The sequence below is a fragment of the Felis catus genome, chromosome C1, assembly GCF_018350175.1.
Source record: "Felis catus isolate Fca126 chromosome C1, F.catus_Fca126_mat1.0, whole genome shotgun sequence".
NCBI lineage: Eukaryota > Metazoa > Chordata > Mammalia > Carnivora > Felidae > Felis > Felis catus.
In genome coordinates, this window is record NC_058375.1 from 50,905,619 (window position 1) to 50,931,339 (window position 25,721).

Sequence of the window (25,721 nt, forward strand, 5' to 3'; positions counted from 1 at the left end):
TCCTGGAATCACAAAATTCCTCCTCTCTCTAACGCTGTATTGTCGTAAATTTACCCAATCTAGCTTTTACTGCTTGAGGGACCACTAAAGATTATCTAGACCAAGTCCTCTGATTCACAAAGGAAGTTTGAAAAAGTAGAACAGCACGCCCAAGATGACAAGGGTCTGCTTGAGTGGTTTTCTCACCACGAGAGCCATTCCTCACTGAAGTCATAGGGAGGCAAAGGTTCAGAATTTCTTCCCTTCCAAGTGTCTCTGCAACATGGACCCTACCTCCTTTGGAGGAAACGGATTAATAAAAGCTCCTGTAACTTTGCATTGAATTATAACCAGCTGCGTCTTATGCTGTTTCACAAATAGCTGTGGAAGCTTTTGCAAAGACAAAAGAATTTTGTTTATTGCAAGATCCTGATTTTTCTAGTGTAGTCAACTCTCGGTTGTGACTTAGGAGAGAAGTTATTTGTAGATTATCTCCATGTCTGATTTCTCGGTCTTCCTTTCACCCACTTCTCCTTAATTATGTCACTGCTCGTGAATACTTTCATCAGAAGGGAAAAGGAAAAGAGGTGAATTGAAATGTAATCCTTTTACCATGTTTTAAAAAGTCATGAAGTCATGACGTGAATACCGCTGAGTTGGTGAATTTCTGTTGTTTTGTGTGATTTTTTGAGGACTGAATTTCCTTTTTGCCTGTTGCTTTTGTCACCCGTTTACAATTGTTGGCTGCAGAGATGAGCGGAGGCCCTGCCGTGATAATTTTAGAGTATAAATGCTGGTTTTCACCTCTTTTCTTGTCTTTCCAAGTGTGCACAGGGGCTGGTGCAGCTAGAGATTGGAAGACTCCGTGCTGGTTCCTGGACCTCCTCAAGGAAGACGTCACAGAACAGTCAGGTTGTTGATGGCTTCCCATCACACTGACTCACACCTGTCCCCACTGAGAGAAAGTCCCCATTTCATAAGTGGTTGTTTGGAAATAATGTATAATATACAGCATATTCACAATACCAAGTTCAGTGCATTTTAATGTGTTTGAAATAAAAATGAGAGGTGGGATGGAAATTCATTAATCGCTAGATTTTTCTCTCCTTTATTGCCTGCCAGTGTTTTCTTAGAACTACTTTTGTTGTCCACTATTAGTTCTGTATTGCCTATGCATGCATGTACACAGCTGTGTTTATTTAAAAAAAAAGAAAGAAAGAAAGAAAGAAGCAACATCTGGTGGCAATTTGACCCTCATTAGCACAACATTGTTCTATTCGTTCAATTAAATATTGCTATAAAGTTAACTTGTGAATAGCCACTCACACATGCTGAGGGCAATTAATGGTATATTCCTAAGAGAGTGAAGTGTGGGGGGTTATCCTATGAGAGGGAGGCCTTAGTGGGTGACATTTTGTAGGTTAGCAAACATCTTATGTTTATTTGCAAGGCTGATGTAAGTGCCACTTTTTTTTTTTTTAACAAAGTATATTTCAAAGTTTTGGGTTTTTTTATTTTGTTTTAATTATAATGGCTGAAAAATCAAGATGGTAGACTATATGTTTAGCCCCATTTGGTACATAATGAAACTGTAGAAACCTGCCTGTGACCTCCATTCCCCTTTGTGGGTTATAGATGGGCCTTTGTTTTGAGGTTAAAAGCATGAGTTTTAGTCCTCTCCCTGGTTGCCATAGGCTTAAAGCATCTCCAAGGCCTTTGTTCAGAAGTCGTTCTGAGTTTGTGGTTTGCATACAGGAATGCTTCTGGAATGCTACGAACTGCCTCTTTTGCTTCATTGGTTTTAGAAAATAGGTGAAAAAAAATACCATTGTTCGGATAGGATCACAGACTAGGTATCTTGTCTTAGAGAATCTTGAAAGCAGTGAAACCCAATAAACATCATGTTAAGTTTAGAATATTTTATCTCTTTCATATCTGGTCTACACAATGAGCAGCAAATATCATGTGTACTAAGACACAGCGCTGCCATGGGACTCCAGGAGTAAATGGTTGATAATGATTCTAACCAGACTTGTATCAACAGTGGGAACCTCAGATGCAAAATAGTTGTCTCAGCTTCTTCCTTAGCGGAAGATTCACTTGTTGAGTGATTTCACTAATGGCTAATTTCACTAATCTAACAGGAGGTTAGATTATCCCTGAACAATCCTAGGGATAAAATTTTTCCTCTTTGGAGAATATGGGAAGGCGCCACAAAGGAGGCCCCTTTGGGTCTCACTGCAAAAGGAGTTTGATAGGTTGAAAAGAGGGAGAAGGCATCCCAGACAGATGGACTAGCATATACAAAAGCACAAAGGGATACAAAGGATTCCAGTGTTTTAAGAAAAGTTTGAATTGAAGGACGAGGTAGTAAGTAGAACTAGATTTCTGCCCTTGAGGAACATGTATAAGAAGAATGTCTTGGGTAATTAATAAAGTTCACACTCAGGTTAAATGCAGAGCTAACAAATTTAGAAAGTCTATTATTAAATGTCAATAAAACCATCATCACCATTTATCTGATATATAAATGTGAGCTGTTCTATTTTGTAAACCTGAGACAAAGTATCAAAGTGCCTTACCTTCCTACACAGAATTTTTACTTCAGGGGGTAGAAGTCTGACTCAGTTTTAAGAAAAACAGTAAATATGTTGTATCCTTACTTTGTCCTTAAAATTTGGCTGAGATTATATGAGAGGCAGCAGTCATATTTGGCTAATTGAAAGAAGGCTTATAGCTGGCTGTGGAAAGGATATGTTCTCCGTGCCGTGATCGTGAATTGAAGACCAGCCCATGACCCAGCTGGAGAAAAAAAAAAAAAAAGGACCCTATTCCCAAACCTATTTAAAAACAGTCAGGATCCCCTAGGGGCACAGATTTCTTTCTGGGCAATTACAAGATGGGGAGATAAATGTCTTCTTTTGAAAGCCAAGGAGAATTATAATTCACTGACTTGGCCTAGAGAAAGTAGGTTCATTAAGAGAGATCTTCTATCTTTGGGGGCTACCAAGCCTCTTTTATTTATTTACTTTCTTTATTTTAAGAATAGTATAGAAATTAGCTGTGAGATAGCTCAGAGGAAATAAGACTTGATTAATAATCCATAATTCACGAGTCATTTTTTTTAATGTTTATTTTTGAGAGAGCGTGAATGGAAGAGGGGCAGAGAGAGAGAGAGAGAGAGAGAGAGAGAGAGAGAGAGAGAATACCAAGCAGGCTCCATGCCACCAGCACAGAGTCCAACACGGGGCTCATTCTCACAAACTGTGAGATCATGACCTAAGCCAAAATCAAGAGTCAGATGCTCAGCGGACTGGGCTACCCAGGCGCCCAAGCTCCGTCTTTTAAAATAATGTCTTTCCCCGGCAACCAGAAGAGAGTATCTTTACTCTGTAGTGCAAACTGTGTAATGGAAAAACACTTGAGAAATCTTTTCCTCAGGTAACTGAGGGAATACTGCCAGGCACAGTTCATATTTATAAAGGCCTTGGCAAACACATTGCTCTAAGATTTTTTAGGCAAAAGTTATAATATTCTGTACTTCCTTAATTCTGAGTATTATAGCACTATTGATTTAAATCCTTTCAGGAAAAATATAAAAACACTTCTTTAAATATACATATCCATTGTGAAGTATATTGATGTCTATAACTTACTTTGAAATGAATTTTTAAAAATTGATGAATAGGGGTGCCTGGGTAGATCAGTTGGTTGAGCATCTGACTTTTGATTTTGGCTTAGGTTGTGATTTCAGGGTGTGAGATCGAGCCCTGCCTTGGGCTCCGTGCTGAGTATGGGGCCTGCTTAAGATATTCTCTCTCTCTCTCTCTCTCTCTCTCTCTCTCTCTCTCTCTCTCTGCCTCTCTCCCCCACTGATACTCTCTCTAAATAAATAAAAATACACTTTAAAAAATTAAATTGGAGCACGTGGGTAGTTCAGTCAGTTAAGCTACTGCTCAGGTCATGATCTCACGATTAGTGAGTTTGAGCCCCAAATTGGGCCCCATGCTGGCAATGTGAGCCTGCTTTGAAAATAATTTTCAAAGTTGATGAACAGATAATGGATATGTGATAAAGAAAATACAGCAAAATATTGATTGTGGAATCTAAGTGGCATGCATATGAATGTCTACTGTATAATTCACCTTTTCTGTATTTTTTTTAAGTTTATTTTGAGAGAGAACGTGTGCACACGTGCACGCATGAGTGGGGGTGGGGCAGAAAGAGAGAATCCCAAGCAGGCTTCCCCTGACAAGGGGCTCAATCTCACAGTTGTGAGATCATGACCTGAACTGAAATCCAGAGTAGGACACATAACCAACTGAGCCACCCAGATGCCCTTGTAAATTTTCATATTTAAAGAATGTTAAAATGTTAAACAACTTGCATGATGGAACTAGGGAAATGGATCAAATTATAATTTATCATAATTTTGAGGCATAACCTTGAAAATTTGGTAGAAAACCTTCTGTACTCTTGGTTGCATTATTTTCTTTTTACTTTTTTCTTTGGTTACATTATTTTCTGCAAGGGTCCTCCACTGTGTACATGACTCTCTTTGAGTAGCCACTAACCATATGTTACAATACATTGTAGACCTCAAATATTTATTTAAATGAATAAAAGGACAGTAATGGAAGTATAACAGATTGGACTGGATTACTACTGACTCCAGGAAAATCTTTGAGAAAAAAATTTAACCCATTCACAAAACAACATATCTCCTTGATATTTGCTGCTTTCTCCTTCAACTGAGGAGAAAATGTCTGTTAAGATTTTATTATAGTTGTTTTATATAAACATGTATACATGATTATATGATTATATAGCTAGCATCATATATATATGTTTATATATAATCATATATATGTGTGATGCTATATAATCATATATATAAACACTATGTAACAGCCTAGGAAAATGTTTCTGATTTCATGTGGAGCAAGAAAAGCTTAAATTATCACAAGTTTTCGGGGCAACTGGGTGGCTCATGCTCTCTTTCTCTCTCTCTCTCTCTCAAAATAAATAAACTTTTAAAAATTATTACACGTTTCCTATCCTGATGATTGAAACCATACGTAAAAGCACAAATGAAAGGGGAATGCAATGGAAAAACATCAGATGAAATTGGGTTGTGTGGTAAGAGGATGCGTAGGGCTAACTTCTGTTTTCCCTTCTAGCCTCTCTAGAATTTTCTATGATATGGTTACAGTTACTTCAGTAATTAAAGTACTAAGTCTGAATTTTTAAGAGCAAGCCCGTGTCTCCACGCAGCTGACTGCCGGCTTTTCTTTCCAGGGCAGCCAACACAGTGCACAGAACAGCTTCCACCCCGCCCTCGCTCCTGTCATCGCCAGCCTGCAAAGCCTGGTCGGCACAAAAAGAGCTACAGACCCTTCCCCCAAAAGTTCAGGTATTACTTGGACACACCTCGAGCAAAGACATCCCACTGCCCAACTTTTTTAATATTAATATTTTTTAAAAAACAATCTCTTTGGGGCACCCGGGTGGCTTAGTCAGCTGGGCGGCTGACTTCGGCTCGGGTCATGATCTCATGGTTCATGGGTTCGAGCCCCGCGTCGGGCTCTGTGCTGACGGCTCGGAGCCTGGAGCCTGCTTCAGAATCTGTGACTTTCCCTCTCTCTCTGTCCCCTTCCCAGCTCATGCTCTGTCTCTCAAAAAATAAATAAACGTTTAAAAAAAAAATTTTTTTTTAACAATCTCTTCACCTTCCTTCAGTTAAGATACTAAGTTTAAATCTTTGAATGTGTGCACATAAGCCCCAGCCTTTATGAAAAGCCCGTTCTAAAGAAAATAAACCCATAGAGATTCATTTTGGGAATTTTGCCTTAAATTTTACACAAATCACGTGGTAGGAAAGCGGAAATCTAAAGTGCTTCATAAAGCGGGGGGCCTGGCTGGCTCAGTTGGAGGAGCACGCGACTCTTGATCTCGGGGTTGTGAGTTCAAATCCCACATTGGGTGTAGGCACTTCATAAAGTAAAACCATTTCCAAAGAGAAAAATTTGAAATTACAGGTCACTTGAGGAAAGTTACACATGCATATGCCATTGCAAGCGGAGCAGAGCAGGGCGTCTTTTTAAGTCTTTCCTTGAGTAGAGGGTTATCTTTGATTAAGGCAGAAAAATGTACAGTAAAACACTAATAGCTCACCCCCCTCAAGCCGTTTAATCACCATATTCCAGGCAGCTGCTGGTACAGCCCATCAGCTTTTGTCAGACCGAATGATGATGACCACATCCATGTGAAACAGAGGGCTTCTTCAAAGTAGCCCCTAATCAATAGTTGCCAGTTTGGATTTGGGGAAAGTATGTCATGCCATTAGCTCCAGTATTCTCTCTTGAAAGGCCTAGAAAATGACACCATTTTTATGGGATAATATGAAATACTATGTTGTCTCTTAATTTTAAAAAGTTAATTGTGTTGCTTTTTTATTTATAGGCGCAGACACAGGACCAAGGACCGTTGAAATAATCAGGGTAAGTCAATTTTGCTATTTTTCTGATCTTTGTTGATTTGCATAAAATGTATATTTTCTCCTTATATAATCTGTTGGATTGTTCGTGTCCTCTTTTAAGTTTCACTGAAGTAATCAAATGGTCTATCTTTCATAAATAGAAAAATCAGTAAAGCCGCATCATTCACAGACCACTGTGAATCTTTGGGTACATCCCATCCACTATGTTTTGTGCATGTGTTTAAGTTTTACAAAACAACAACAACAACAAAATGGTATCATATGGATATACTCTTGAGGCTTGTCTTTTTCACTTTTATATTTTGAGAGAGAGAAAGCCAGCAGGGGAGGGGCAGAGAGAGAATTTTAAGCGGGCTCCACAACCAGCATGGAGCCCAGTGCAGAGCTCAGTCCCACCACTGTGAGACCATGACCTGAGCTGAAATCAAGAGTTGGATGTTCAACCGACTGAGCTACCCAGGCACCCCATTGTCTTTTTCACTTTAAAGCATGCACTTTTAGTCATGCTCGTATTTGTTGACGATTTCTATTGGTTTTACAGTATCCCATCGTATCATGTGCTATAATTTTTTTAATCAGCTTCCTCCTACTAAACAATTAGCACATTTCTCAACTTTTGCTCTTTTATAACAACATCTTTGTATTTCTTTTTTGTCCATATCATGAGTGATTTCTTCAGGATTTGTTCCTAAAATGAAATTGGTTTTTGTTTGTTTACAAAAAAAAATTTTTTTTTAATCTTTAAGTAATCTCTAACTCAGTGTGGGCTTTGAACTTACAACCCCAAGATCAAGGGTCACGTGCTCTATAGATTGGGCTACCCAGGTACCTCTAGAAATGAAATTGTTGAGTCAAGAGCCATACTTGTTATTTAAAGGCTTTTATACATGTTACTAAATTCCCTTCCCCAAAAGATTGTGTAATATGTATTTAAGTTCATAAAATTGTCATATCCTGATGTTCAAACTCCTGTGTGATATCCAGAATATTGGAAAGTACTTTCACTTTGGTCACTTTTAAACATTAAATTTGGGGACACCTGAGTGGCTCATTCAGCTCAGCCCAACTCTTGATTTTGGCTCGGGTCATGATCTCATGGTAGTGAGATCAAGCCTCACACTGGGCTCACACTGGGCATAAGGCTGCTTAGGATTCTCCCTCTCTTTCTCTCTCTCTGCCCCTCCCCTGCTCGCATGCACGTTCCCTCTATCTCTCTCTCTAAACATCACATTTGGGATTCAAGAAGTATGACCTTGCTATAACCATGGTTCAACTGCAGTGAAGAGATATCCAGCATAGCTTAGCTCTCTGGAGTCAATCATAGCTGTGTTTGAAGGCATTCTACCGTTTATTAGCTCTATAACCTCTGGCAAGTTACTGACTTCAGGTTTTCTTATCTGTAAACTGGGGATGATAACACCTCACAAAGTAAATCTTGTGTGGATTAAATGCGGTAATGCAAATGGTGTGCCTGGCATTGTACCTAGTATATCATAAATGTCCAGGAAGTGACATCCATTATTAGTGATTACAACTTAAGCTAAATCTGTTTTATTTGTTCCTAGTGTCTTTCCACCAGAGTGGCAACTCAGATGTTCCTATGGGACATAGGGACATATGGACATAACTTTCCTATAGGAAAGTTAAATCTACCAACATACACATAATTATGGACAAATTAAGGAAGCATTATGATGGATTCGAACAAAGCCAAGTTATTCCATAAATTTCTCCTCATTCCAAGATTTATAAAATATCATTTTATGTTTCCTTAGTCGTTTCAGCCAGTTGTTTTTTTTTTTTACAGGCTTTTATAAAACGGCCTGCTCCTACCAACTGTATTCTCCCACAAATGGTCCAAGCAGAAACTTTGCGATGAAATGCATCTTGCCATTTTGCATGCAGGGCTTTACTATTGATGCATTCAGGAAATAAAAGCTAGACACAAACGTGCTGGAAAACAGGGTATAAATTACCTGTGACTAGAGAGGTCAGCATCACCATTCTTCTTTTATAGACATGATGTGGCAGCATTCGTAGTGTTATTAATAATAAAGAATGAGTCCTCACACTTATGTGACATGAGTTTTTTTGTTTTTTGTTTTTTTTTAAGTTTATTTAGAGAAGGAAAGAGAGAGCACATGCAGGGGAGCGGCAGAGAGAGAAACAGCGCGGTCTGTGTTGTCAGCACAGAGCCCAACATGGGGCTGGATCTCATGAACCAGATGATCATGACCTGAGCCGAGATCAAGAGTCTGACACTGACAGGACTGAGCCACCCAGGTGCCCCCGTGACATGAGTTTTTAAAGTTCTTTCAGGGGCACCTGGGTGGCTTAGTCGGGTAAGCATCGGACTCTTGATCTCGACTCAGGTCATGATCTCAAAGTTCGTGAAAATGAGCCCTACATCAAGTCGGGCTTTGCACTGACAGTGTAGAGCTGGCCTGAGATTCTTTCTCTCTCTCACTCTCACTCTCTGCCCTTCCCCCACTCACGTGGCTGCTCGTGCATGCACTCTCTCTCAAAATTAAAAAAAAAAAATTTAAATAAAGTTCTTTCATACATGGTTTTTCTTGTTGTTTTTTTCCCTTTTTCCAACTTTATGAGGTAAAATTGAAGCTCACTGAGTGGTATATATTTTTAAATGATCAATTAAAACTGTAGAAACCCTGCTACCATATAGGTCCCTTTTCCACAACCATACCACTAACATTTATGCCATAGATGTCATATGTTTACATTTAGATGAATTGAGAACCCCACCAAACAATGTTGTAATTTTTACTTTCAACTGTTCTACATATTTTAAAGCCCTTAAAAAAATTGGTCTCCTAGAAAATGGTTCTTTGCAGACTGAGTAATTTAGGATTTTACCCTGGATCTCATAAACGTTACGCTGTACAGACTCTGAAGAGTGTTGATATTTATGCTTTAGCAGACGATCAACCCATTCCAGCTCAGAATGTGAGTGATGGTTGACATCCCAGTTCGGTTCCGTGTTGGTCTGTCCTGCACGTGTGAAGCTTAGAATGGAGCCTGAGAAGCCTGTGTGATCCCTCTTATTGGATTAGATCCCTCTCTCAGGCTCTCTCTACTCTAGTTTTCTTCCCTTATTCTCCAGCCACCAGGCGCTCCCTTGCCTGGTTTCTCTGGCTCTGGTGGCCAGAAGAGGTAAAATGGGGCAAGATAGGTGTTAATATCAGAGAGAGTGACTCCACCTTTACAGCTCCTTGACTGGGGCTCGCCCTCAGGACCAAGCTGCCAGGAAAACAGCTCAGAAATCCACCCCTTACGCTTTTTCTCCAAGTTTTGGCCCTCCACCACAATTTGTTTGAGTTTCTTTACTTTTCAGAAACCTCAGGTAGTTGTTTCCGTGTTTGATAGAGTTGTTCACTGTAATGAGTCAGCAGGAGAGGGATGCCACGGCCGTGCAACGCGACCAGGCTGAAACGGAACTCATCATTCATTCTCTGAGTGATTTTTAAAATAGTAACCCTGTGCAGCAAATAAGGGGAAGGCCTGGACTGCAGCCAGGATCCCTTCACCGGGGTCCGCGTGAACCAGGCTGCCTCACCCAGTGATCCTAGCGAACACTTTCAGTCACATCTTACTTCTCTCCGCAAACTCGGCTGTCCCTGCAGCGGGTGTCCTCTCAGATCCTTTATTGTGATGCAGCCGTGCGGCTCTTTGAGAGCCAAGTGTGTTTGTTCACACCCAGAAGAGCATGATATGTGTGGCAGTTTAATCATAAACACCATATGAGATCATACTTGCCAAGTCTGCATCAAAATTGGCCACTAAACTGAGCAGTAACATAGGGTTGTTTTGTACTTTTTTGTTGTTTGTGCTCCTACCGTTGCCTCTTACCGAGCCTTTTCTGTAGGCCAAGACTGCACTATATCATCTCATGTAATCCTCAAACCAACATATAAAGACAGAAGCTCTAATTGCTTAAGGAACTGCATTGAGATCCCTCCCCCCAAGCTAAGTAAGTGCTAGAACTGAAACACAGGTGTTTCGGACTCCAAAGGCACTGCGTTTAACTCCTGTGTTTCCCTGGCCTCCTGCAGCACGGACAGATTTTGTGCAACAGCTATCTGGGGGCAACCAGGTTGTGGGGTTTTCTTATTAAATATAGGAACATGGTGTTGTCCTTCTTTTTTAGGAGCTCAGCGATGCCCTTGGAATCAGTATTGCTGGAGGAAAAGGAAGTCCCTTAGGAGATATCCCAATATTTATTGCCATGATTCAGGCCAGTGGTGTGGCTGCACGTACACAGAAGCTTAAGGTAAACAAAAGGGGAATGGTGAAGTGCTAACAGCATGTGGTAGGAGACGAAGGTGCAGCCATGGGCACTTTGTTTAAAGTTGGAATTCCAACAGAGACCCACACGGAGGGCAAAATGCATTGGAGAAAGTTTACACCTAAAATTCATTAAGCCCCTGGGCATATAAAAATATTATTGTTCGTATCAAAGCTTCTTGATGAAAGAAGAAATGGCAGCCCTTTTTCAGAGCCTCCGATACCATTTTTAGCACTCCATTCCACCCAAAATTAATTTTCCCCCGAGAGAGATTTGACCTGAGAATCGTTCTTCAACCAGAATTAATTCTCTTATGTTTTTTCCCCCCCATTGCCCCTCCATCTTAACTTAGGTAGAAAAATAAAGGAGAAAATATCTGGCCTCCTCATTAGAGCTTTACTGAACAGTTAATTTGTACACCCCACTATTACTGGTGAGTGGACGTATACAACACCACCATTGCCAAAATACAAAAGTGGCCTGCCGTGCCTTCTCAGGATCAAATCTGGCCCCCTTCTTGTTTCTCTGATTGGTCTGTATTTGGGGAAAGCCATAAAAATTCCTCATGTTTCTGGAACATGCATACACAGTAGAAACACGGAACCTTCACAATAGCCACAAATGGGAAATATGACTTACAAAGAGTTTTAAGCATTCTTCTCAAATTTAATTTTTCTTAATGATAGTGATTTTCTTCCACTTTTGTACTTCCAGGTTGGAGATCGGATTGTCAGCATTAATGGGCAACCTTTGGATGGGCTGTCTCACGCGGATGTGGTTAATCTGCTGAAGAACGCCTACGGGCGCATTATCCTGCAGGTATTGCGATCAATGGAGCACGCAGCTGCACGAGGCAGATAAGTGGCGTGCAAAAAAAGATTGAGCGTCACTGGCAGGAGGCATCACCGCCCAGCAGGGTGCTTGCTGATGTGAATTATGAAGGTTGAGAGCAAGAAATTATTATTTTTATTCAGAAATTCTTTAATGCCACCCATACAGGCAGTGAGCATGATTATATGAAAGCATAACAAGGGGAGAAAAATTACTCTTTGCTTCACATGATAAATCAACAAGGCTTTTAGCTTCCAGCGTTCTTTTGTAAATCAAAGTTTGTGAGGAATGGGAAATGATTTCTTTTCTTATGCCCAAAAACTGTTACCCAACTGCCCAAGCACTGTTTCCTCCACTCCTTTTTTAAAGGAAAGAAAAAATACAATGCTCTTTTTCCCTTAGCATAAATGATTGCCAACACAGTTAAATTCCCACTGTATGGTTGTCATCAACTAAGGCAGACAATTATTTATCAACTGTGGTCCCCCAGGGTCCTGTCCAGATGCACAAAGAAATATACCAGGAAGTAAGAAAGAGGTATGCTGTTAATTACCTTTCCTATTTCAGCACCTCACATGTCTCTGAGATTGATATGGTGCACTGAGAGGCAGGATACTGCAGTGAGTTTTGCTAATGAATTTCCCCCAAAAACGTATGATTAAAATCACCACACTTCTGCAGGTAGTAGTGAACGGTTTACAGGTAAAAAGAATAAAACCCACCATTTAGCACCTTAGAGAGAGGGCTAGCCAGCCCCTCAGATCATTCTAGCCTTAAAATAATAATTTCAAGGGGTGCCTGGCTGGCTCAGTTGGTTAAACATCAGACTTCAGCTCAGGTCATGATCTCACAGTTCATGGGTTCAAGCCCCGCATTGGGCTCTATGCTGACAGCTTAGAGCCTGGAGCCTGCTTTCAATTCTGTGACTTCCTCTCTCTGTGTCCCTCCCCCACTTGCGCTCGCTCTCTCTCTCTCTCTCTCTCTCTCTCTCTCTCTCAAAAATAAACATTAAAAAAAAAAAAATTGGGGGGCGCCTGGGTGGCGCAGTCGGTTAAGCGTCCAACTTCAGCCAGGGCACGATCTTGCAGTCCGTGAGTTCGAGCCCCGCGTCAAGCTCTGGGCTGATGGCTCGGAGCCTGGAGCCTGTTTCCGATTCTGTGTCTCCCTCTCTCTCTGCCCCTCCCCCGTTCATGCTCTGTCTCTCTCTGTCCCAAAAATAAATAAAAAACGTTGAAAAAAAAAATTTTTTTTTTAACAATTTCAGGGGCTCCTGGCTAGAGTCAGTAGAGCAGGCAACTCTTTTTTTTTTTTTTCCAATATATGAAATTTATTGTCAAATTGGTTTCCATACAACACCCAGTGCTCATCCCAAAAGGTGCCCTCCTCAATACCCATCACCCACCCTCCCCTCCCTCCCACCCCCCATCAACCCTCAGTTTGTTCTCAGTTTTTAACAGTCTCTTATGCTTTCGCTCTCTCCCAGTCTAATCTCTTTTTTTTTTTTTCTTCCCCTCCCCCCTGGGTTTCTGCTAAGTTTCTCAGGATCCACATAAGAGTGAAAACATATGGTATCTGTCTTTCTCTGTATGGCTTATTTCACTTAGCATCACACTCTCCAGTTCCATCCACGTTGCTACAAAAGGCCATATTTCATTCTTTCTCATTGCCACGTAGTATTCCATTGTGTATATAAACCACAATTTCTTTATCCATTCATCAGTTGATGGACATTTAGGCTCTTTCTACAATTTGGCTATTGTTGAGAGTGCTGCTATAAACATTGGGGTACAAGTGCCCCTCTGCATCAGTACTCCTGTATCCCTTGGGTAAATTCCTAGCAGTGCTATTGCTGGGTCATAGGGTAGGTCTATTTTTAATTTTCTGAGGAACCTCCACACTGCTTTCCAGAGCGGCTGCACCAATTTACATTCCCACCGACAGTGCAAGAGGGTTCCCGTTTCTCCACATCCTCTCCAGCATCTATAGTCTCCTGATTTGTTCATTTTGGCCACTCTGACTGGTGTGAGGTGATATCTGAGTGTGGTTTTGATTTGTATTTCCCTGATAAGGAGCGACGCTGAACATCTTTTCATGTGCCTGTTGGCCATCCGGATATCTTCTTTAGAGAAGTGTCTATTCATGTTTTCTGCCCATTTCTTCACTGGGTTATTTGTTTTTCGGGTGTGGAGTTTGGTGAGCTCTTTATAGATTTTGGATACTAGCCCTTTGTCCGATATGTCATTTGCAAATATCTTTTCCCATTCCGTTGGTTGCCTTTTAGTTTTGTTGGTTGTTTCCTTTGCTGTGCAGAAGCTTTTTATCTTCATAAGGTCCCAGTAATTCATTTTGCTTTTAATTCCCTTGCCTTTGGGGATGTGTTGAGTAAGAGATTGTTACGGCTGAGGTCAGAGAGGTCTTTTCTTGCTTTCTCCTCTAGGGTTTTGATGAGAGCAGGCAACTCTTGATCTCTGGGCTGTAAGTTCGAGCCCCACGTTGGGTATAGAGATTACTTAAAAATAAAATCTTTAATAACAATTATTGTTGTTTCAAACTGGAAAGCCATTATACTTAGGAGAACAAATTTGTGGTGCTTAACTCTCCCATCTCAGTGGTCTAAATCCAAAGGGCCAAAAAAGATGTTACAAAAGTAAATGAGCTGCAGCATGTAAGCAGGGGGTCATCAAAATACTGTCAGTAGGGTGCCTGGGTGACTCAATCGGTTAAGCATCCAACTCTTCATATTGGCTCAGATCATGATCTCATGGTTCATGAGTTTGAGCCCCACGTTGGGCTCTGCGCTGACAGCGCAGAACCCACTTGGGATTCTCTCTCTCTGCCCCTACATGCTTGTGTTCCCCCTCTCTCTTTCTCTCAAAATATAAACATTTTTTTAAATACTGTCAGTAGTTTCAAGGGAGTTTATGTGATAGGCAAAATATTACTCAGTGATCTGGGTCCCTGAGTTTCTACTGAACACAAATCAAAACACTATGGGCACTGGCTGTCAAGTGAGCTTGCCCTCTACTCCTTGTCCTCACTTTCAGTGGAAGTTAGGCTGTCGTGTCACATTCCTCCTTCTACCCACCTCCGTCATGGTCAGAGTCTGCACAGTCTTGCTCTTCCTTCGAGTTATGCTGACCCCTAGAGGCCTACAAGTGCAACTCCTCCATCTCAGACTGGGGACCGTTCGTCACACAGAACTTTAAAAGGAAGTTATTTCAAATAATAACTACGTCAAGACAAAAAAAAAAAAGTCTCCCTTAGCAAAACTGGTATTATCGATATTTCCATACATTGACATAATTTGTTCAGCTCTACCTTCTTCACAAAGAAATGAGAAGACGGTGCAAAATTGTAACATTAACTGTAAAAGTAACTTAAATGAAAATGAACTCAAGCTCTCCCATGCAGAATTAACACTTCACTCTGCCAAATTACCCCTATTAACACACCTTTGAGGGAGTTCCTCATTTTTCCTATTTCTGTACTTTAAGAAAATGACATTTGGTTTTAAAATGTTCTCTTGCATTAATCACATTAGTTGGTAGTGTTATTTTCTACCATGTGCTATTAAAAGCTTAATGGAATCCTTTGGGATTTTTACAGTTATAATCTACACAGTTATGGGTATGGAACATATGTGCTGCCAAAGGCATTAGACACAAAATCCAGAAAATTCTTATGTCCTGCATCAAATGCCTTACAGTTACATAGTGTACTTGCCTTAATTAAAACAATGTGCATGTAGTACCAGCAATATAGTTATTACAGCTGACTTGGCACTAGGTAACTATTTTTATCATCAGGTGAGCCAGCCCATTGGCGGAAGAGTAGGGAAGGTCAGGTAATTGTGTCTGATGATGTGGAAAAGACTTACTGTCGGTGTATCATGCAAAGCAGTCAGCAACTGCTGGTTGCACAGGAAAGATTAAGGTCAGCAGACTGCAGGGTAGAGAAGGGGAAAGAGTGGAAGAGATGACCAACACTTCCAGAAGCTTCTCTCTACAGCATAAATTGCTATCTCTGGGTGTAATAAGGAGGTAGACATTTCTGCCCTTAAAGTCTGATGATTTCTTATTATCAGTCATAGATTGGTCAGTGGAGATCGATGTGGCTACGAGGGGTCAATTATATTTGCTTTTGTAGTCTGAGAGCTTGTCTGGTTAAGCTCTTTTGTCTGTGGAATGACCATAAAGCCTTTTTTGGACAAAATCAGATAACCCAGACTCTCTGCCAGGAAACATATATGTATCTTTCTTTGAGACCACAGAAGATAAAAAGAGCGTATCAGGGACTTTTATCACTTAAGGAACTTGTAAGGCTTCTTCTGGGTCCTTTAAGATATTTTACAAATATTTGAGAGTGTAGCAGAATGGGTGGATTGAGGTAACACTAACTAGACTAGAGGATGTAGGAGTATTCTGGGAGAGGAGAGAACATTTGTAGTTTGAGACGTCCAAGTGGAGATGGCCAGCAGGCAGAGGAAATACTGGCCAATGCTCAGGGAGACGTCATTGCTGGGAACTGGGTAAATAAAGCCATCTGAGGCTTTTCAGTGTCGCCATCCCCACTGCCTGGCACATTACATACATCATAGATATTGGCTGAATAAGTGAATGAAAACAGTGGTGACAAGACAGGACAAAGGCTTAGAGTCAACAGCAAGTATAGAAGGCAAGAGAAGAGAGTCTGAAATCAGGGAGATTCATTGAGGGTCTGTCTACAAAGTAGTTTGGGAAGTAGTCCTTTGAGGACATTCTCCAGAACACAAGATAATTGCTTAAGAGGGCCCAACTGCTGGTTGGGAGAAAGAGAGAGAGAGAGAGAGAGAGAGAGAGAGAGAGAGAGAGAGAGAGAGAGGTCATATTTAATAATATAGAGAAAACAGGGGTGCCTGGGTGGCTTAGTGGGTTAAGCATCTGACTCTTGATTTCAGCTCAGGTCATGATCTCATGGTTTGTGAGTTCAAGCCCTGCATCAGGCTCTGTGCTGACAATGCAAAGCCTGCTTGGTATTCTCTCTCTCTCTCTCTCTCTCTCTCTCTCTCTCTCTCTCTCTCTCTCTTTCTCTTTCTCTCTCTCTCTCTCTCTCTCTCTCAAAATAAGTAAATAAGCTTTAAAAAAAATTTTTAATTTAAAAAAAGAAAACAGTGGCTTCTTTTTGAACTCTCAGTTGAAAATGGAAGAGAAAAAGTAAGACATGGGATTAATTCAGGAGATCTAATATCCAACCAATAGGAGTTGCAAAAAGAAAAACAGAAAAATAAGAAAGAAAGAAATCTTAGCTTAAAGTCCATTAAGTAGTAAGCAGGATAAGTAAGTATAGTACCTATATACCTTCTAAAACTTTTTTTTTTAATGTTTATTTGTTTTTGAGACAGAGAGCACAAGCAGGGGAGGGGCAGGGAAAGAGAGAGACACAGAATCTGAAGCAGGCTCCAGGCTCTGAGCCATCGGCATGGAGCCCAATGCAGGGCTTAAACCCACAAACCATGAGATCATGACCTGAGTTGAAGCTGGACGCTTAACTGAGCCACCCCGGTGCCCCGCTTCTAAAACTTTCAAAGAGAAAAGTATAAGCTACTTACAAAAGAACAAGAGATTCAAACGGCACCTCTTTTTCAGCAGTGTGTTTCTGAGAAACTTACTTTAGGATGTACTCCAGCAAAAAAGCAAGTAAGAAAATAAGAAAAATAAGAAAGAGGGAAGTCCATGGATTCAGTGCTGAAGAACGTGGAAGTCCCAGGACAGCTGTATGGCAGGCACAGAGAACAACTTGCCCAAATTGGAGCAGGGGGAGAAGAGACTGAGATGCCACTGAATCAAAAGGAAGGAAGAGGAACAGATGGATTATCTTATCTGTTTAACTAAATTGGAAGTTTGGAATTACTGGGGAAATTTGGGGCTTAATTAATGATAAATATATAAAAATTAAAGTGAGATCATTATTAACTTTGGAGAAAATAAACTTGTACCAAGAAAAGGAAATGTAATCACAGTACAGTAGCTGACTCAGTATAAATAACATTTACATAAACATTGTAACTCATAATAATTAATACAACCAAACATCATAATGCATGAAATAATAGTATCTTGGGTATTTGGTATGTATTAGTGGGAAGGAAAATATGACAAGTAAATCTTTAATGTTAAAATGAAAAGAAAAGAGATGGTTGGAAATGATTAGAACCACAGAGGTTTAAGTATATATTTTTTATATGAAATTTATTTTCAGATTGGTTTCCATACAACACCCAGTGCTCATCCCAACAGGTGCCCTCCTCAATGCCCATCACCCACTTTCCCCTCCCTTCCACCCTGTCAACCCTCAGTTTATTCTCAGTTTTTAAGAGTCTCTTAAGGTTTGCTCCCTCCCTAACTTTTTTTTCCTTCCCCTCCCCCACAGTCTTCTGTTAAGTTTCTCAGGATCCACATAAGAGTGAAAACATATGGTATCTGTCTTTCTCTGTATGACTTATCTCACTCAGCATCGCACTCTCCAGTTCCATCCACGTTGCTACAAAAGGCCAGATTTCATTCTTTCTCATTGCCAAGTAATATTCCATTGTGTATGTAAACCACAATTTCTTTATCCATTCATCAGTTGCTGGACATTTAGGCTCTTTCCATAATTTGTCTATTGTTGAAAGTGCTGCTATAAACATTGGGGTACAAGTGCCCCTATGCATCAGCATTCCTGTATCCCTTGGGTAAATTCCTAACAGTGCTATTGCTGGATCATAGGGTAGATCTATTTTTAATTTTTTGAGAAACCTCCACACTGTTTTCCAGAGCGGCTACACCAGTTTGCATTCCCACCAACAATGCAAGAGGGTTCCCATTTCTCCACATCCTCTCCAACATCTATGGTCTCCTGATTTGTTCATTTTAGCCACTCTGACTGGCGTGAGGTGATATCTGAGTGTGGTTTTGATTTGTATTTCCCTGATGAGGAGCGATGTTGAGCATCTTTTCATGTGCCTATTGGCCATCTGGATGTCTTCTTTAGAGAAGTGTCTATTCATGTTTTCTGCCCATTTCTTCACTGGATTATTTGTTTTTCGGGTGTGGAGTTTGGTGAGTGCTTTATAGATTTTGGATTCTAGCCCTTTGTCTGATATGTCATTTGCAAATATCTTTTCCCATTCCGTTGGTTGCCTTTTAGTTTTGTTGATTATCTTGCAGTGCAGAAGCTTTTTATCTTCATGAGGTCCCAATAGTTCATTTTTGTTTTTAATTCCCTTGCCTTTGGGGATGTGTCAAGTAAGAAATTGCTGTGGCTGAGGTCAGAGAGGTCTTTTCCTGCTTTCTCCTCTAAGGTTTTGATGGTTTCCTATATCACATTCAGGTTCTTTATCCGTTTTGAGTTTATTTTTGTGAATGGTGTGAGAAAGTGGTCTAGTTTCATTCTTCTGCATGTTGCTGTCTCGTTCTCCCGGCACCAGGTTTAAGTATATTTAAAGAGCCACAGGAGGGCACCTGGGTGACTCAGTTGGTTGAGCATCCAACATTTGATATCGGCTCAGGTCATGATCCCACGGTTATTAGACTGAGCCCTGTGTTGGGCTCCATGCTGAGCGTAGAGCCTGCTTGAGAGTCTCTTTCTAAAATAACTATTAAAAAGATGGGGCACTTGGCTGGCTCAGCTCGTTAAGCGCCCGACTTCGGCTCAGGTCATGAACTCACAGCTCATGAGTTCGAGCCCCATGATAGGCTCTGTGCTGACAGCTCAGAGCCTGGAGCTGGCTTCAGTTTCTGTCTCCTTCTGTCTCTCCCCCTCCCCCACTTGCACTCTGTTTCTCTCTCTCAAAAATAAACATTAAAAAAAAATTGAAAAAGAAACACAGGCAACAAGTAGAACTTTAAATAATATAAAAGTGGAAAAGTTTGGCAAGTTAAATTTCCATCTGTTGGAATATTTCATCTGTCAAAATAGGGAGTTCATAAGACATCAATAAGATGATAAATTTTAATATAGGCTTATAAGCATATTACTTAGCTTGTATATACCTCCAGAATTGAAAAGTTTAGTGTGTCTCTAGAGAGTGAAGAGTGTTAATTTTTTATCATGTGCCATACTATTTAGTTTCTTATCCTGTGCACTCAAGAAGAAATATGCTGGAAAAATAAAATAGAAAAGAGCCAGGAGTCAAGAATACAGGTTCTAGACACTAAAGGAGAAAGGAATTTGAATGGCACACTTACCAATGAAGCAGAAGTAAATAAAACTGGAAAAGTCACTAAACTGGCAGATAAATCATGGGCAATCTTTAAAGAAATTGATTTTCTTTCAGAGTTGGTGGCAAGTCAGTAGAGGGCAAAGGAGTAGTTGGGGGCAAGGGAGATAGAAAAGAGAAGGTAAGGATGATGTTACCTCTGAAAAAGAAGATGAAAAATTTTGCAGTGAAGAGCTACCTGGCTGGCTCAGTCCGTAGAGCAAGAGACTCTTGCTCTCAGGTTTGTAAGTTCTAGCCCTGCGTTGGGTGTAGAGATTACTTAAAATCTTTAAAAGAAACAAATTTTCTAATGACGATGATCATTGCCGTGATACTGCTGCTAGTTCAGAGACCAGTCTGAGACTCACTGGAGCTGTGCATTATTTAGAGTAAAGCACGTTCTTCTCAATGCCTGGAATATCCATGGCACCCCACCTTCATCCCCTCTTTATAGATCTTGTGAAATCCTTTCTTTAGAAACCAAAAAGTTGGAGAATAGGGAATGCCTGGGGGTCATGCCCCCCGCCCCCAGAGCATGAATTTATTCAAAATAATGACTGTGCCTCTAGTACCTGGCCCGGCCTAGAGTACATGCCTAGTAAGCGTTGGTCATATTGACTGGGTTGCTGAGCTATGCTGATCAAGTTAAAAGACATAAACTTATAGAGAACTAATCACAGTCCCAATCTGTCCAGAAAAATTCTACTAGAGGAGAAAGATGGATTGGGTTGGGAACGGAAAAGGTGTGTGATAGAGGGTACAGGGCAAGCATCTAAAGGCACCTGTGAGTATCATTAAAGGAATGGTTTGTGAGCAGTTCCTAACCTTGGTTGCACAGTAAAATCACTGATTCCATTACTGGTTCCTGGGTCTACCACGTGAATTCAATTGGTCTGGGATGTGGCATGGAGAGAGGGTGAGGCTTCCCAGGTGTTTCTAATATGTAACCAGCTGATCTATGGAGGCCTGATGTGACCACGTGATGCCCGGAAGGGGGTGGTAAGCTCCAGGAAAAGGACAAAGAGCTAAAGGTTTGAAAGTTGAAATGAAGACCAGTGAAAATTCTGTAGAACACATAGGCTTTAGCGTCAGAGAGCTGTGTGTTTGGGTCCTCTCGCTTAACTCTTGAGTTTTCTCTACATAGGGATCATAGCTCCTTTCTTCCAATGTTGCCATGAGGATTAGATGAGGTGTAATGTTTAATAAAAACCGTGGATGCCAATGGTAAGCATTAAATAAGTGGCATTTTATTACTTTCATTATAATAACACAGGCATTAAGTCAGTAGATGCTAACGTCTCTAAAACCCTGGAAACGGAGTGGTTTTCCTTGTGGCCCCTGAGGTGTGTGCCACTAGATATTGATGTGACCAGAAGTCACTTTGCCCCTTATTTTACTCCAAACTTAAAACATTTGACAGTTCAAACCATTATATTTTTAAAACAGATACATTGAAATCAATATATTCTGATGTCACTGGAATCAGTGTCATTAGATCCTAAATAAAGACTTGAAGCAGATGTGCTTCCTACTTCATTAAGTTACACCAAATACCAGTCATGGGACAAGGCAAGTTTTGTGTCTTTATATTTTTAAGTACGCTTCATGCCCAACATGGAGCCCAGTGCAGGGTTTGAACTCACAGCCCTGAGATCAAGACTTGGGCTGAGATCAAGAGTCAGATGCTTAACCGACTGAGCCACCGAGGTGTCCCAAGGCAAGCTTTTCTTGTTCTTCTGTTCTGTGCCCCATCTGAAGATACCAGCTTTCTCAGAGATCACCCTAACTTGATAGCCTTCCTGTCGGTTTTCAGCATATCTACCCTATGGATCTAGGATCCAGGTTGGGTGTGAGTGCCGAGTTTGTATTTGTACGGCAAGATTTGAGTCCTAACAAATCTAAGGGCTAATCTTATTCCTGTACGGTATCAGCGGCCCAGGAAAGTTCTAAGCAAGGAGCTCAAGCTTTTGTACATTGTTATATCCTACTTATCTGGAAAATATTTCAATTTCTCAATTCTCCAAAACAATCCTCCCCACCCCGCAAACCTATTTTTAAGGAAAAGTACTCATCCTAGGGTTCATGCAATAAAACTTTGTGCTTTATTACTCAATTAAAAAGTATTAAACATACATCATTCTTTTTTTTTTACATCACTCTAATATAGAAAATACAATTCTGACTGAATTTAGTTTTGCTTTTAACCTAAATTATTAAATGCCACAGAAAGCCAAGGCATGAGAGCATATCAGAGTAAATACTTTCCTACAGTAAAGGGGTTTGAGGAAGAGACAAAATTTAAGAAGGAAATGAGTATTGAAGAGGAAACCCTCTTGGAGGAGGAAATACAGTTTGATTAGGAAATCCATTTGGCGGGGGAAACACATTGTGAGGGGCAAGGGCAGTCGGAGGGGGGAACACGTTGTGAGGGGCAAGGGCAGTCGGAGGGGGAAACACATTGTGAGAGGCAAGGGCAGTTGGAGGGGGAAACACATTATGAGGCACAAGGGCAGTCGGAGGGGGAAACATCCTTATTGGTTCTTCCTCTTCCACTGATTGAAAGGTCTCTGCTTTTTCATTAGGCTCAGAGGATAGGGCTTCTTCCTGATTCTTCATTTCACAAGCCTTCCTCTCAGGTAGAGTGACTTCCTCATCCTCTTTCATTTCACACGACTCCCCCTCCTCAAGTGCAGGGATTTCCTCCTCTTCTTCCATTAGACCAGTGGTCTCCGTCTCCTCAGGTAGGCACTTATTAAATGTTTGATCATAACAAGGCTGGGGAAAAGATGAGGAAATAAAGTACTTTCATTAAACCTGGTGAGAGTTGAAACACTGCTGCAACCACTTGGCAGCTTCAGAAGACCTATTAAATCTACTCTGTGAATACCCATCACCCAGCAGTTCCATTATCTGATTATCTTAAAGGACCACTCAAGATGCATGTAGCAGCACTATATGCAACAGTAAAGAGGACATAATCTTAAAGGGCCCATAGGTTTTGAACCAAGTTAGTGGTTTTGAAGGGTGACTGGGAAGCAAGGAGGACATCTACTATATCTCCAGTCCTGAGGGGATGAGGGATGAGGCAAGAGATTGCTGATGTGAGGAATGTAAAAAGGCAGACGATAGGGTGGAGATCTTAAGAGTTGGAGCTGGCCCTAGCCAGGTCCAAGGACCCCAGACACCACAGCTCTTGAACCATATATTCAGGTTGTATAGACTTTAATACCTATCGTCTAAGGACCTCAAAGCCTTCATTGCCTTACCCAGGAGCCCTATCTTTCCCCTCTCTTCTCTCCACATTGAGCCATGTGTTCATATCTGTCCCCTACACTAGATCACATCAACTGTAAGCCTGTTTGTTGGAGGGAGGGAACACATTTGCTCTCCCTTGGTTTCCTATGCTCCTGGTTCTATCCTCAGATCCTACCACACAAGTTTGTCCCCAGGAGTTGAAGATTTACTTTAAAAAAAAATGAGTAAACTTCCCATTAGTCTGTTTGCCTTTGCCCTTCTTCAGAAAGTGTAAATAGACCTTTCCCAGCCTTACCTCCATGCCATTTGGTCCCTGATGTTGATGAGGGAAGAGCACTTCAGAGGCTGCGCTGAACACTCATAGGCCACATCTCCTTGGACTTGTACCCAGCTGAACATACATACCTTTCCAAGATCAGATTATGGTCTTTCCTAAGTCAATCCCTGGGAAGACCAATCAACTCTGAGACCACGATGGTTAATGCAAATGCCTTGGGCCTATAAAGTCTTTCTGAGGGTGATGAGTTTATCCTCTCCTTGCCTTCCTACAAAAGACTGCTGTCAGTGAAAATCCTTCACATTTCCCACTAGCTTCTTGGCTTCCACTCCTACAAAATAGGAGCTTGCACAGCTGCAAGGATCCTAGGTAATTCTCTAGGATTTAATATTATCAGTGGCTGGGAGTGGCCTTTTTATTTCAGGGTTGGCATTGAGCAAGAGGCCTTCAGATTTGGAGGGATGTGAGTTTTTCTGTACAATGGTGCTGTTAGAAGTGTTTTTTATCCTCTCTAGCTAGATTAAAAAAAATTAATTTTTACCCAAATAGAACTGTGACTTTGGTTTCACAACTTACACGGTTGATTTCGTGGACTCTTGAAAGGGTATTCTCTTTCTAAAAGTTAAAAAAAACTGTCCTTCTGGAATATCCATGGGCATATGTCTCCCACGCCCTGAGCCCTCTTCATATAGTATCCTGTGAGGGTGAGGACATTTTTCCACCTGTTGCCAAGCACACATCCAGATGATCTGCTCTATTTGCAACTGCTTGTTCAACTATCTTTCTGCCTCTCTTCCTCCTTGACACCATATCTAGAGTTTACTTAATCATATGCACTGTGAGTCAGATTGCCTGGTGTGAGGGTCCAAGACCATGTTTATACCCTCACACTGCCCAAGATTCTAGAATAAAATGAAATGGAAGTGAATCCAGCTTTCACTCCTTAACTGACCTTGAGAAAGTTACTTAATCTCTCTGCTCCAGGTTCCTCTGCCCAACATATGGAAACAGTAGTGGTACCTACCTGAGTCCGTAGGGACTCAGGAGAGTGTTTAGCATAAAGTAAGTGCTCAGTTTATATTCATTAGTTGTGGTGCTGTTATATATTAGACAAATGAGCAAATAAAGGATCAGGTTGCCATCAAAGCTTGGCTTTTGAAGGTACCTTAGAAAAAACAGTATTTGTGGTACCTGACCAGCTCCCTTGGTGGAACATCTGACTCTTGATCTCAGACTCACGAGTTCAAGGTCATGACTTAAAGTCTTTAAGTTGGGCATAAAGCCTACTTAAAAGAAGAAAAAATAGTATTTTACTGACTTTCTTCCTTAGCCCCATAATGGGTGGATTGTTTCACGGTCAACTGAGAGTACAAGTCCAAATTCCCACCAAGTATAGGAATCTCCTTTACTATGTCCCGAATTGATAGATTTTGAACCTCTATTTGAATGCTTGCTTTGGCAAGATGCTCATATCCTAACAAGCTGTGCCATTCCATTCTGTAACTACCTTATTAGATTTTTTTTTCCTCTTTAACAGGACCCAAAACCAATCTATTTGTAACCTCCATCAGTCTCACTCTGTTCTGTGGAAATTCAGAAGGTTGAGTCCCATAATCCCTATTCCTTAGGAAGGTTTTGGGTTCATTCACTCCACAAATACTCATTAAACTGTTATGTGCCAGGCATGTTAATACTGAGAAGCAGTCCTTATCCTCATGAATCCTGTGATTGAGGGAGAAAGACCTGTTAACAGTCACACAAATATGTCTCATTGCAATTTGTAAGAAAAAATTCTTATAGAGAGGAAAGCAGGAGAAATTAAAACACTGGTGGTAAAGAAGGCTTGTATATGGAAAGTGACTTTTAAGTGAACACCAGGCCTACTGGCTTTTCTTGGTAGGGTAGGGAGGGGGGTGGGGATTCTGGACAGAGAGAACTGGAGCAAATAAAGGAGTGGAAGGAGATAATGGGATTAGAGGAGCAGGACCTCCTAGGGGAGGACCTTTGTGTTTATAATTAGGAAGTCTGGATTTTATTCTGAGTACAAAGAGAGACCACTGGAAGGTTTTAAGCAGGGGAGTGCCATTATCCATTTTATGTTAAAAAAGATAACTGGCTGTTGTATAGAAGAGATTGAAAGAGGATGACTGGGGATGCTGGTTAAAAGGCAGTTGGTGATGATGAATTGATTAGGATGGTCACCACAAAGGTGAAAAGAAAACAGATTTGAGAAGTACTTTAGAGGTAGGATCCAGAGGACTTGGTGGTGGATTGCATATGGCAGGTGAGAGACAGATGTATCAGGTTGATATTCAGAGACAGTACCTGTGTGGTTAGCATCCTGGCATCTTTTCTAGTT

At 41.0% G+C, this 25,721-nt stretch overlaps 2 protein-coding genes across 6 annotated transcripts in view; one reads left to right on the forward strand and one right to left on the reverse strand.

The window, feature by feature from the left end:
• Nucleotides 1–25,721, forward strand: part of PATJ (PATJ crumbs cell polarity complex component) — a 365,326-nt gene that overhangs the window by 326,981 nt on the left and 12,624 nt on the right. For all 5 annotated transcript variants that reach the window (XM_045035937.1, XM_023258767.2, XM_045035940.1 and 2 more), the window contains 5 exons: nt 805–891; nt 5,278–5,392; nt 6,442–6,479; nt 10,644–10,766; nt 11,496–11,600. In XM_045035937.1, coding sequence (XP_044891872.1) covers nt 805–891; nt 5,278–5,392; nt 6,442–6,479; nt 10,644–10,766; nt 11,496–11,600 — 468 coding nt within the window. The remainder of the gene's footprint in view (nt 1–804; nt 892–5,277; nt 5,393–6,441; nt 6,480–10,643; nt 10,767–11,495; nt 11,601–25,721) is intronic.
• Nucleotides 21,986–23,951, reverse strand: LOC123379637 (fibrous sheath CABYR-binding protein-like). Its single transcript, XM_045035941.1, has 2 exons — nt 23,381–23,951; nt 21,986–22,605 (listed from the first exon to the last, which is right to left on the reverse strand). Exons 1-2 carry the CDS (start codon nt 23,384–23,386, stop codon nt 22,129–22,131), a joined length of 483 nt encoding a protein of 160 aa, XP_044891876.1. The 5' UTR covers nt 23,387–23,951; the 3' UTR covers nt 21,986–22,128.